General features: G+C 36.6%; 1 protein-coding gene across 1 annotated transcript; it reads left to right on the top strand.

Annotated features, from left to right (window-relative positions):
- The first annotated feature begins 12,192 nt into the window (after positions 1–12,192).
- LOC126698589 (uncharacterized) lies at positions 12,193–13,617 on the top strand. The gene is made up of 2 exons (XM_050395932.1): positions 12,193–12,726; positions 13,384–13,617. Exons 1-2 carry the CDS (start codon positions 12,193–12,195, stop codon positions 13,615–13,617), a joined length of 768 nt encoding a protein of 255 aa, XP_050251889.1.
- The last annotated feature ends 921 nt before the right edge of the window (positions 13,618–14,538 follow it).

Raw genomic sequence — 14,538 nt, 5'->3', positions numbered from 1 at the left:
GTCCTTTCTCAAAAGGAAGCTATATTCATGGTTCTTAGACCATATACCTAGGTGGTGACTCCGACACTTTTCGTTGTGTCCACACACCCCTTTTAGGCAAAATGTCATCCCAGCAAAGCATTTTCCCAAAAGAGGCCTTGGTTGGAAACCAAAAATAGGCTCTTTTCCCCCCTCCACCAAACCACACCTTCTGAATCCCTTGACTGTGGGCCCACTTTTCTTGTAATGGTTGGGTACAAGTTAGCGGTACTCCGGATGTAGTGTGTTTGCTCCGCTCCCTCTGTTTTTGTTTTCTTTCATTCCCACGTCATTTCTACCATTGCAGGTTAGTTTTGTTTCGTCCTGCTACATGTCCGCTCTACCCGTGCTTATCCTCTATGAAGAATGACGTGGGCTTTTCTCTTTGGGCTTACCATGTTTTCTTTCGTCCCTTCTTGGGCTCGTGGGTTTGCTTGGCATGATTTCCTGCCAAATCGGTCCATTGGGCTTTCATTCCTTTCTTTCTTTCTTCCTTAGGCTTTTATGGCCCATTTGCTTCTATCTTGCTTTGCATTTACCTCTTATTGTGCCTATGGGCCTATTTGCTGTCATTTCCTGCCATGCTAGTCCAGTGGGCTTTATTTATTTCTTTCTTTCTTCTTTGGGTTTTTATGGTCCATTTGTTTCTATTTTGCATTGCTTTTACCTCTTCTTATTCATTTTTTGCTTGTTGTTGGGCCCTTTTTATCAAAAATGGGTATCAACAGTAATTTAATTAAGTTTTTTTTATTACTTTAGTAGTTTAGTTTAGATCCTTTAGGTTGTATACATGTTTAGGCTAGATTAGTTTGATTGTAGGCTTTCTACCCCAAGGAGCATGTGTAGGCTCGACCTTATGTACGCATCTTAAGGAGCTTGTGTAGGCAACTTCGGTCATGTGTATGTAGGCTCATCTAGAATTTCAAACATTTTAACTTCACTTGTTTTTCTATTGTTCGTATGGTTTATAAATTTCAATTATATGTACTTATAAAAAATTATATTTAAAAAAAAAAAAAAAAACTTTCAATCATATGCGAGTAACATGCCTAGGGTTTGGGATTTCCTTCTAATAATAATAAGATGTTATGTAGGGTCATGTCATGGTTGGGTTACCATGATTTGCTTGGTGGTTAATGTTTGCTCTCATTTTTGTTGTGTAGCCTTAAAACAATCTTAACTAAACCTAGTCGAGCTAGTGAAGATTGAGAGTGTGAGGAAGCATGACACGAAGGACTTGAGCTCTTGGTCATACACAAGTTGCTTAGTGCATACATGCTCAGTACAAAGCCTACACATGAGGCCCTTACCATTGAAAGAGGTGAATACTACTCAGAATTTTGAAAAGGATGAGCACAAACATGGTCCCTTAGGCAAAAACTTGATTTTGATCATCTTCAACAAAGTTTGATTGGCTACTTCTACTTGGTTGTTTGTTTGGATTGTCCTAGTGAGGAGAAATGGCTTTGGATACTAAGTTATGAATAGAATTTATAAAGGTGGATTTGTTGAACTACTTCTAGTTTTTGGTGGTGATACCTTTTAGGATATCAAACTGACACACAATTGTCTTTAACACAAAGTCCCGTAGTTGTTACTTAGTTATATTTGTAAAGGCTTTGGCCTCAACCCATTTACTAAGGTAGTTGATGGCAACTCACGAAAAGCTTGACTCTATCTTCTCCTTCATGAGTGAAAAATCAGGTAAACAATACATATGTTGAGCTACCAAGGAAGTAATAACCCTAAATAGAAAGAAAAAAAAAAGTAATATCTCTTAAAGAGTTTAGAGCAAGGCCTAATTGAAAATAAATTAAATTATTTATAATGTCCTAGAGACCTTTATGTCCATGCCATAATTGCTCCCTGGAGGAGTATGTGCTTTAAAATAGTAGAGGGCCCACAATGTTAATTCTTTGCAAACAACCATGGTGTTGAGATCAAAGATCGCTCTTTTTCTGATACTATAGGGAAGTCAATGCATCACTGACACATTGTGGGCACAAGGAAGTATGCCTCAACTAAGTAGACCGTGGCAAAGAAAAATGGAGTCGCCACCTAGATTAGGTCTAGGAACCATGTTTGGTCTTTTGGGCCAATCACTTACATGCATGGGTCTACATGCCAGATTATTGGTCTGCAGTTTAGGTACGGCTTGGGAAGGTGTTAAGTACCCAAGACCGCTCAACTTCTGGGCTGGCCACCATTATATGTTGTTAGGTCATATTTAATTAAAAAGTTTATTAAGAAAGCACTAATCTTTAACCTAAACATACATCATGCACTTAAGGAAATAACACACACAACATATTGAATATCACATCATAATATAAAAGGAAACAAATAAAACACAATAAAACATATTATATTATAAAAAAGGAAAAGATAACAATTAAATCATACACATAAGGAAATATTATAAAATAAACCAAACATGGTAAAAGACTCAAACCAACATGGTAAATAATTAACCTAAAACATAGTCAAACATAATCAAATTACATATGAAAAATTATTTTAAAAAAAATAAAAACAAGACTTTGCCCTAATCTGGGTTCGGGGTGCATACGCATACTCAACTATGTGCACGCATACTCGATGATGCGTACGCATCCTATAACACAGATTCGGAAAAATATATATCTTTACAGATTTAATCATTCAAAGATATAAACATAAAAATCAAGCAAGCATATTAGAACCCTAAACACTAAACTAAAATAAAAGAAAATAAAACAAACATCAATATAAACAAATAAGCATGAAATAAAACAAACAATTATAATAATCTAACATTAACTTAATAAACATGTCAAACTTAAGAGGAATCATGTGAGAATGAACTAAAGAAACAAAAGAGAATAAAAATAAAATATATTAAGTCATTGTAGACACTCAATTTTGCACCCATGATTTAATCAAGGAGAATGACTTGAATAACCATCCATGTACCCTAAAAATCATCATTGCATTACCTGCATCTTTTCGTTCATTGCATATCATAAAAATGATCTTGAGATTCTAACAGTCGCAACGATGTTTCTAGTTTTCAAATCGGACCATCGGATCGAAAGATATCACATGATCAAGTTTGCACGGTCAACATGCATTGTGTCTAGGTAAGGACGGCCACGCCTAATTGGTTTAAATTAATTTTGATTGGTTAAACCATTAAACTTAATTAAATAATTTTATGATTGGTTGATAATTCGTGTTTAAAATAGGATTGCATGTATAAGAATAAAATGGATGATTGGATAACAATAAAATTGTGGATAATCTGAACTTTATTAAGATTTATTTTAGGATATTTATCTACAAGATAATTGTTCTTAAATAGCCTGAATTATCCAGAAAAGAGATGAAAAATCATAAACAGAGGATGAAAACACGTCTAGGTACAAGGACCGATCAAAAAACCCTAGAAGATGAGTCCAAACAGCACCCGAACACGAAAGAGTGTTTGGTGTCCAAAGGCCAATTCGGCACTTTTAGAGTGTTGAATAGCACTCTAAAAGGGCTGAATTTCTATGTTTTGGGCTTTGGCCCAACGGCCTTCGGGTGACGATAAGGCACACCCTTTTTGATCTTTTCGCAAAAGGATGTGTCCAGATTCACATCCTAATCGTCCATGCCTATTTTTTAGAGTCCTCTAACCTCTATAAATAGAGGCTGAACCTCATAATTCAACACCTTTTTTTTACGCTCTGAGAGGCACATGTTTTGAGTCTCTCAAATTACTGAGACTTGCTAATCCTCTTTGAGATTTGCTGCTTAAATTAGGATTTTTAGGTTTCAAAGATAACTAAATAAGTTTCTTTGAACCCTAAAACATCCTCTCAAGAACAAGGAAAGCTCATGCAAGAGGTTGTTTCCTTCACCCTATCTTTTCCTTATGATTCTTTTTATGTTGATGAATGTTTTTATCCATAACATAAATTATTAATTATTGTTTTGTTCAAAGCATGATTGTTTTTATGCAATTGTTATAGTCTCTTTCTTGAATATCAATAATCTGCATGTGAATAACTCTTTGCCTTCAAAATAAAACAGATCTACATCTTCTTTAAATGTATATCTGAATTTTTCTTCTAAATAAAACATATCTGCATCTTCCTTAGATGTAGATCGGATTTTATTTTCAAAATAAAACAGATCTGCATCTTCTTTAGATGTAGATCTGACTTTTTATTCAATAAAATAGATCTGCATCTTCTTTAGATGTAGATTTGAATTTTTCTTCACCATAAAACAAATTTGTATCTTCCTTAGATGTAGATTTGAATTTTTCTTCACCATAAAACAAATTTGTATCTTCCTTAGATGTAGATCTGAATTTTTCTTCACAATAAAATAGATTTGCATCTTCATTAGATGTAGATCTGATTTTTTTTCTCTAACATAAAACAAATCTGCGTCTTCCTTAGATGTAGATCTGGATTTTTCTTAATCAAAACCGGTTTGTGTTTTCATTAGATGCAAATCCGAACATTTTTATCAAAAAAACAAATTTGTATCTTCCTTAGATATAGATTTGATTTTATAATGCATACAGATTTTTGAAATAAAGAAAAGATTAAACATGATTGTGTTTGTGTTTGTTTTATTTAATTCATGTTGCATAAATTTAAATTATGAGTGAAACTCTCTTCTTAAATAATTTTCCATATTTTTTAAGACATATACAAAACAGATCTGATTTTTCTATTATCAAAAACCATTTTTTTTTATTATCTCAAAACAGATTTGATCTTTTATAAATCAAAAGCCATTTTTCTAAGTTCTCAGAAATAGATCCACATCTTCATTCGATGTAGATTTGAATTTTTCTTCACAATAAAACAGATCTACATTTTCATTAAACGTAGATCTGAATTTTTCTCTAACATAAAACAGATCTGCGTCTTCCTTAGATGTAGATTTGGATTTTTCTTAATCAAAACTGGTTTATGTCTTCATTAGATGCAAATTCGAACATTTTTATCAAAAAAAACTAATTTGTATCTTCCTTAGATACAGATCTGATTTTTTAATGCATGCAAATTTTTGAAATAAAGAAATGATTAAACATGATTGTGTTTGTGTTTGTTTTATTTTATTCATGTTGCATAAATTTAAATTATGAGTGAAACTCTCTTCTTAAACAATTTTTTCCATCTTTTTTAAGACATACAAAACAGATCTGATTTTTCTGTTATCAAAAACCATTTTTTTTTTATTATCTCAAAACATATTTGATCTTTTATAAATCAAAAGCCATTTTTCTAAGTTCTTAGAAACAGATCTGATACTTTTTCAATTCAAAAGACTTTGTTTTATGTAATAAACACAAATTTGAATTTTTATCTCCAAAAACCATTTTTTCTACATACTTCAAAACATATATGGTATTTTGACAAATCAAAATCAATTTTTTTTACCAACCAAAACAGATCTGAATTTTTTTTTTTTAATAAAAGAAGAGACTTCATTCATAAATAAATCTATGTGATTTAATTTTTCATTTACATGTTCAACGTATCATTTATGACATGCATAAAAAGGTACATTGGTCACAAAAGTCTAGAAGACCAGACTCTGTCTGGGCGAAATAGGTGTCTAACACCTTCTCATTCCGTAACCTAGCCTCCAAATTTAGATCTTTGGTTAAGTAGATCTAGCCTTGTCTTTATTTTTATTTTGGGTAGAATGTAACTAGGACAAAAAGGCATGTAATTATTTGGTAGTTTGTAACTAGGACCCAAAGCCGTGTAATTTTTCAATTATGTAAACTTTTTTTTTCAATTAATGAAGAGAACAATTCAGTCATGTATTTAGTTTTTCTTATTTTTTGTATAAAAAAATAAGTGGCGACTACATACCACTTACCCAAAAAGAGAGGTGCCCTAAAAAGCACACTCCAAAATCTCTCTTTTTTGAAAGGCACCCAATTTTGGTGTTCTCTCACAGTGGCAACTCCACTGGGGACATATTGAGGGCTAAGCTTCGTATTAAACTTAAGTGACCAAATATGTACTTTTGTTTTGCATGATATAGTTGTTTGTTTGTTTATTTATGTTTGATGGGATGTTGTATGATATTTTGTTGTATGATATGTTGTTGTTTGTATTGTTTGTTAAAAGTTTTCCCTAATTGTCATAGTGTGTGCCATCTAAACAACAATGTATGCACCCCTTTTCAACAACTTGTGCTGGTAGTAACCATGGATCATCGGTCTTCATTAGATTTGGGTACCTAGTGGCGAACTCACCAACTCATAGCCCAAAGTCACTGGATCATTTCCTGTTGACTGTGAAGGACAAACCATGCCGTTTGGACCAATGCAATGTTCATTACATTACAAGTTGGGAGGTGTAACGTCCTAGCTATGGGAAACAATGAAACAACAAACTCACCTTACAACATAATGACTTAGAACCTACCCTTAGGTCGGTCCCAGTTAAAATTGCATTGCATGTTGTGTGTGTTTGTTTTGGTTAATTAATGGATGTGGATGGGGTCTTAGCTTTGATTAACCCAACCAAGGCTATCATTAGGGGAGAATCTGGTCAAGATCTGAAGGAAGGCTGCAAAGAGAACCTAAGCCCGTCACTCCCATCACAATACTAAAGCCTTCAAGCATAGAAGAAACTTCATTGTTGCAACATCACAACCCCATCTTTGACCTCCAAGATAGTTTAAACCACAAGAAGTTTGAAGCTCCTAGCAATATGGCAAAAGAGGGAAAACACCCAAACACAGAGGAACCCATGAACACCCAAGAGCTACTTAACACCATGGTAGCTAGTCGGATTCAGCTGAGGGAAGACATGAACCGTATGATGCAACAATTTCAGAATTCGAAGGGAAATCAAGAGGGGGACAATACTAATCATGATCCACCAGCCCTAGAGAATGAGAAGAAGATCAATGAAAGGATTAATAAAATGGAGGAGATGATTAGAAGAGCTCATAAGATGGAGGAACCTACAAACTACAATTCTCTCTCCTTGTTCCCTAATGCAAGGCTACCACCTAAATTCAAGATGCCAACTCTAGACAAGTTTGATGGGACCGGCTACCTAAAGTCCCATCTAAAGATGTATATGAGGGCTATGCAGCCCTTAGGTGCGACCGAGGAAGTACTTACTCAGATGCTCCAAAATACACTGACCGAAGCCACTCTTAAGTGGTTCCTCAACCTGGATAATGCAAGAGCAAGTAGTTGGGAGGACATCTGCCATGAATTTCACAAGCAATACAAGTACAACATGGAGGTGGACATCACAAGAAGAGACCTTGAGACTACCAAGCAAGAGCTGAAAGAATCCTTCTCTACTTTCATTACCAAGTGGAGAGCCAAGGCTGCACAGATGATGTGTAGGTCGAGTGTGGAAGAATAGTTAGCCATGGTTATAAAAAAAACTTGTTGCCTATATACCACAAGTATTTGTTTGCATAGTATTTTCCCCATTTTAAAGCTTTAATTGCTATTGGAACCCAAATTGAGGATGTTATAAACAATGGTACTATAAAGACTAATGACCTTCCAAGGTTTAGAAAGAATGTAGGGTCTAATTCTAAGGTTGCAGAAATTTCCAATATTCATAAAAATGATCCTTATCAATTGATTACACCCATTGCACCCATGCAAATACCACAAAAGCCTAGGTCTAGGAGAGAATTTCATGAGTTGTACATGCCCATAAGCCAAGTGTTTGATAAGCTAAAAGCAAAAGGGTTACTGAAACCCTTAGACCCAAGAGCAATTCCAAACCCCTTTGCTTTCAAGGTTTGATATGAATAAAAGATGTGCCTACCACCAAGTCCCTGGTCATGAAATTGACCATTGTTTCACACTTCATCATGCAATTTAAGACTTAATAGATAACAAAGTCATTGCGCCGCCTACAAGGCCAAGCATCACTAACAATCTCTTGCCCAATCACAATTTTGGGAAAGGACTAAGGATTAATTGCTTGATGACCGAAGAAGAGAATAAGGAAGACCCATCCAACTTGATCTATGACCTACTCGAGTGCTTCATGATGACATGGGAAGAATTAATGGATAGGACATCTATTATTGCCACAGGATATGACATATGGAATGAAATACCAGAACCCGAGAACTACCTAACACTTATAAATGGGGGAAGACACTTCAAACCCCAAATGAATAACCAAACACCCATAAGTGGGGGGAGACATTTAAAACCCCAAAACACTGATCCCAATGATCCAACTAAAATTGCCCACATCACAAGAGGAGAGACACTTCAAACCCCTACATTTAGAGACAAATAGCCCAGTGGAAGCTTTGAACAAATCCACCTAATAAGCACCTGCTGAAGAAGATGAAGTCCTCAAGCAATTACAGAAGACACAAGCCAACATATCCTTATGGGGTTTACTTATGACCTTATACAAACACCGACAAAACCTAGTAGACTTGGTCAACCAAATCCAAGTCCCTACAACCACAACCTCTCAAGATCTGAATGCTATGATTGGGTCCATAAATAGGGAACTCACTATTTCCTATTCTGACAAGGATCTGACCAAAAAGGGGAAGTGCCATAATGATCCGTTGCATATCATTGTAGATGCCATGGGGAAGAGGATACCAATGGTTTTGGTAGATGATGGAAGTGCCTTGAACGTATGTCCTTTGAAGACTACAAGTTGCTTTGATCTAAGCATTGAAGACTTTGTGCCTACTGATCAACATGTGAGGGCATACGACAACAGAAGAAGAGAAGTCTTGGGAACCATAACATTAGAGCTTACCATCGGATCGATGGTCAAGAAGGTGGATTTTCAAGTCTTTAATATAGCCTCATGCTTCAATATGCTCCTTGGGCAACCATGGATCCATGACACAAAAGCCGTACCTTTCACTCTATATCAAAAGGTTCAGTTTCCACATGAAAGGGCTATTGTGACCATCTATGGGGATACTTTGACTATGCCTAAACTTGTTTATGGTAGTGATTCTGAAAAAGAGCCATTGACTTTAGATGGCTTTGAGATTGAGGCATGGTTTTGAAAAGAGAGAAGAATAAGTTAAGAATATCCCAATGGACTTTGCTCCTTATGGCAACAACAATATGGTAGCGATGATGAGGAGAATGAACTACCTTCCTACGATGAATTTGGGGAGAGCTGTGAAGAAGCCAACTGTTCAAGACTTGGTAATTCCTACTATCACACCACCTTTTGGGCTAGGCTATAAGCCTACTGATGATGATTTGTTAGAGATGGAAGTGAGAAAGATGGCTCAAAACAAAACCAAAGCAAAAGGACTTCCTTGTCCTCTAGAACCTCTGAAACCCTACACTCCTACATTGAATAGGAAGTTTGTAAAAGTTAGAGAAAATCAACGTTATTAGGGATTCCTAGAACCAAGATTCAATCCTATAACAAAGACAATGGTGCCCAGTTTCGAGATACTACTTGATTGCAACAACAAGGTTCCAAAATTGAAGAAGGAAGATACAACTTGGGTTCCTATTGAATGGGCTGATCACATGGATCCTGATGCCATGACTACGCTCTTTGGAGATCATATCTATAACATAGAAGAAGAAGAATATTGGGAGGCCTGTAAGCATACATTGAAGAGCCTGTATGAACTAAGAACCAATGATGGAGACGAGGAAGGGGGAACAACCCCTAGTGATAGAGAAGATGAGAATGCAAACCTATTCTGTGAGGAATATGGTAGTGATGTGGACTACTATGATCAAGATATTGAAGATGATGTCAAAGCTAACAGGTGAAGCGACACTAATAGTGATCAATACAGGCTAATAAATGTGTTGAGAGAATGTAAGAGAGGAGAATGCACAAGCCAATCAAATATATCATGATGAATATCCCTATGGGCATCTTTTAGATTGGAGCGATATCACTAATGTTAGTTCAAGGTCTGGCCCTAGGTATGACAAGCATGGTAGAAACGTTCCAGAATTGGGGTCGTATTATGATTCGGAACCAAATTCACCAACCCTACATACTGAAGAGGAGGACATAGATGCCAGGTTGGCCACTCTAGACCAAAAGCTGATGGTCCATAGTCTCCGAATCATGACACCAGAGAATGCTGATCGTAATGAGGAGAGAATGGAAGAAAGTGAGTCAGAGCATCTCCCTTAGTACACTGACTTGGGCAACAGTGGCAAACACGATCTATTTGATTAATGGATGGATAACATAGAGTGCCTGGATGCTTTTGTAACCGACAAGCCTACAAACATGGAGGTTAAAGAAGAAGTTACAGATTATATGGATGTGGATCTCACAGAACTGATGCTGAGGGAAGAAAGAGCTTACTGGGAGCCACCTACCATTGTGGAAGCCACGACCAAGTTGAAGAACTGGGCATGGGAGGGAGCCACCCACCCCATGGAAGACTCTGTGAGGAAGATCAAAACCGTTAAGTCAGTTACTTTTGCCAAGAAGATCAAGACCACCGAGTCAATCACTCCTGCCAAGAACATTGTTTCCATTCCTATTGAGTCTATTTTTGCTAGTGTTTCTATTCCTGTCAAATCTGTTTGTGATAGTTTTCCAGTTGAGTCTGTTGAATCTATAGAGTCTGCTAAAAACTTTTTCCCCTTTAATATGATTTCTGATTCTACTTATTTGCTAGCTTTGAATATTTTTATTTCTGAAATTGGTAAAGAAACTCTTAATAAAAAGTAATTAAAACATGGATACCTAGAACCTATTAAAGAAGAAACCCAACCTATTAACCTGGGAACTAATGATGATCCCAAAATGATCTAAGTGGGCAATACCCTAACTACTTCAGAGAAAGATGCATTAGTGGCACTGTTGACAGAGTTCAAAGAGAACTTTGCCTGGTCATATGAAGACATGCCTGGGATTGATACTGATATAGTACAACACTGCATCCCAATAGATCCAACCATGAAGTCGGTCAAGTAGAAATTGAGAAGAATTAAGCAAGACTAGACTCTCAAGATCAAAGAAGAAGTAGAAAAACAGTACAATGCAGGATTCTTAAGAGTAGTCAATTATCCAAAGTGGTTAACTAATGTGGTTCCGGTATCGAAGAAGGATGGGAAAGTCCGAATGTGTGTAGATTTCCGAGATCTAAATAAAACTAGTCCAAAAGATGACTTTCCATTGCCTCACATTGACGTCCTGGTTGACAACACAGCAGGGCATGCATTGCTCTTATTTATGGATGGATTTTTAGGATATAATCAGATTAAAATGGCTCTAGAAGATAAGGAGAAAACCTCCTTTATCACTCCATGGGGGACATATTGCTACAAAGTCATGTCATTTGGCCTTAAAAATGCTGGTGCTACCTACCAACAAGCAGCCACTACTTTGTTGCATGATTTGATCCACAAAGAAGTAGAAGTTTATGTTGAAGTCCAAGGACCGTGAAGGGCATATGCCGACTTTAAGGAAGTTCTTTGAAAGAATCTGATTCTACAAGTTGTGGTTGAATCCAAAGAAATGTACTTTTGGAATCACATCCAGAAAACTGTTAGGGTTTATGGTTAGCCAGAGAGGAATAGAAGTTGATCTTGATAAAATCAAGGCAATTGTAGAGATGAAGCATCCAAAAACTGAAAAGGATATCTGAGGATTTCTAGGGAGAATACAGTACATCAGCAGGTTCATAGCCCAACTCACTATGACATGTGAACCAATATTCCGACTGCTCAAGAAGGAGGTCCCAACAGTATGGAATGAACAATGCCAAGAAGCCTTTGAAAAGATCAAGAGTTATCTGATGAAACCACCAATACTTGTCCCACCAGTTCCTGAAAAGTCATTGTTGTTGTATCTTACCACTACAGATACAACAATGAGGGCTTTACTTGTTCAATACCTAGAGGAGACTAGAAAGGAGAATGCAATATACTACATCAGTAAGAAGATGTTGCCTTATGAAGAGAAGTACTCACCATTAGAGAAGACATGTGTAGCACTTGTATGAGCAACCCGTAAACTCAGAGAATTTAGACTTTCTGGATAAAGACATTATGGGGATTGAAGTAGAATCATGGAAGATATATTTTGATGGAGCAACAAATCAAAACAAAGTGGAATTGGAGTTCTCTTAATTTCTTCAAAAGGGACACACATTCCATTTTCTGGTAGACTCAATTTCCCTGCCACCAACAATGCCACAGAATATGAAGCTTGCATCATGGGTCTACAAGCAGCCCTAGGCCTTGGAGTAAAAGAGGTAGAGGTGTACGGAGACTCAGCATTAATAATCTCTCAGGTACAGAATAAGTGGAAGATCAAAGAAGAAAGACTTATGCCTTATCATCAATGTCTTCAAAAGTGGGCATCAAAATTCAGCAAGATCCAATACCAATACGTGCTGAGGATGCAGAATCAAATTGCAGATGTTTTAGCAACCATGGCATCCATGATGGATGGGCCAAAAGAAGATGAAGCTAGACCGATAATGTTGGAACAAAAAAAAGAACCAACCTACTGCATGACAATAGAAGAAGATGAGGAAAAGAATAGGGAAGGTGAATGGTATTCAGACATCTTACAATACCTCAAGGATGGGACATACCCGAAACCTGCAGACAAGAATGATCAGTTAACCATCCGAAGGTTATCCATTAATTACATCATTTATGGAGAAAAGCTTTACAGAAGATCATATGATGGAATTCATCTCCTTTGTGTAATCGTTAAGGAAGCACAACAAATAATGGAAGAGGTTCGTGAGCCAAGTTATGGGCCACATATGAATGCACACATGCTATCAAAGAAGATAATGAGACAGAGCTATTACTGGATTACTATGGAAACTGACACTGTGGCTCATTTTCGAAAATGCCATCAATGTCAAGTCCATGGAAATTTGAAACATATGCCACCCATGCCACTACATACTATGACAACACCTTGGCCATTCTCTACATAAGGAATAGACATTATTGGGAAGATTCACCCTACAACATTCAATGGTCATGAATTTATACTTGTAGCCATTGACTACTTTACTAAATGGGTAGAAGTTGCTTCATACAAAATCTTGAATTCAAAGAAAGTTGCTCAATTCATTCAGACCGATATCATCTACAGATTCGGGGTCTTGCATGAAATTATCTTAGACAATAGGTTGCACTTTAAAGGAGAAATGGAGAAGCTACTACGACAGTTCAATATTTGACACCACAAGTCTTCACCTTACCGCCCCCAAACCAATGGAGCAGTTGAGGCTGCTAATAAGAACATAGGGCGAATCTTGAAGAAGAATACAAAAAACTATAAGGACTAGCACCTATAGTTGCCCTATGCACTTTGGGGGTACAGAACATCAATTCGATCTTCCATAGGAGTCATTCCTTATTCATTGGTGTATGGGATGAAGGCAATCCTTCCCATTGAGATGGGTGTCCATTCACTAAGGACAATACTGGAGAGTGAAATCTTTGAAGCAGATTGGTTGCAAAGTAGATGTGATCGGTTGTGCATGCTAGATGAGAAAAAACTCAAAGCCTTGTATCATATTCAAGGTTACCAAAAGAGGCTTAGGAAAGCTTTTGACAAGAAAGTGAGAACCAGAGATTTGAAATTGAGGGACTTAGTGTTGAAGGAAATTTGAGCCCCGGTTCAAGATGCAAACGGGAAGTTTAAGCAAAATTAGGCAGGCCCATACATTGTCAAGCAGATATACTTTGGGAGAGCAGTAAGATTGATGGACTTAGATGCAAACCCTTTCACTGAGCCAACCAACATGGATCAATTGAAGAAATACCAAGTCTGAGGTGGTTGTAAATTATGTTGTTTCCCTTCTTAAGTTTGACTGAAAAAAAAAAAAGAATTCGCTAGGTTGAAAACCCAAAAGGACGGTCTAGGCAAAAATTAGAGCAAACAAAAAAAAGAAAAAAAAGGGTAGGTTGAAAACCCAAGAGGGCAGTCTATGCAAAATGAGAGTTAAAAAAAATAAAAAAATAAAAAAAAGTGAGAGAGCCTACTAGGTTGAAAACCCGAAAGGATGACCTAGGAAAAAGTTAAGGCAAATAAATAAATAAAAACCATCATCATCAATGAACTACGTGATGACTTGATCCTTCTATCAAGGGGGTATGTAGGCAACCATGCATTGGTCCGATCACAATTTCCCAAACCCACCATTTGCCCATTAACCAAAATTACCAAAAATTCAACCATTCCACTAAACCATGTCATTACACAAAATACAAAAGCCCAAATCCTAAGCCAAACCATAAAAGAACCAAACCCTAAAAGCCTACACCTTAAACAGAACCCTTAACTTGCAAATCCTAAATAATTCCTAAACATAAGAGTTTTTACATCAACTTCTAAATAAGCAAGTTCAAAGCCAAAAATAAGAAGGTCACTTTGTCTTCAGTCTTTTCTTTTTCTATTGGTCATTGATTTCTTCTGTGATAGGTACTTTCTCATCACTGTCCCTTCTTTTGAATTCATAGTTGTCTTCATCGAGTTTTTCCTGGTTATCTTTGAGAAATTGCTTTCCCATAGCAACCATCTCAGTTTCCTT

This window comes from Quercus robur, chromosome 2, assembly GCF_932294415.1.
Source record: "Quercus robur chromosome 2, dhQueRobu3.1, whole genome shotgun sequence".
In the NCBI taxonomy this organism is placed as follows: domain Eukaryota; kingdom Viridiplantae; phylum Streptophyta; class Magnoliopsida; order Fagales; family Fagaceae; genus Quercus; species Quercus robur.
The sequence above is the reverse complement of the archived record's forward strand: the minus strand, read 5'-3'. Positions and strand labels throughout refer to the sequence as shown.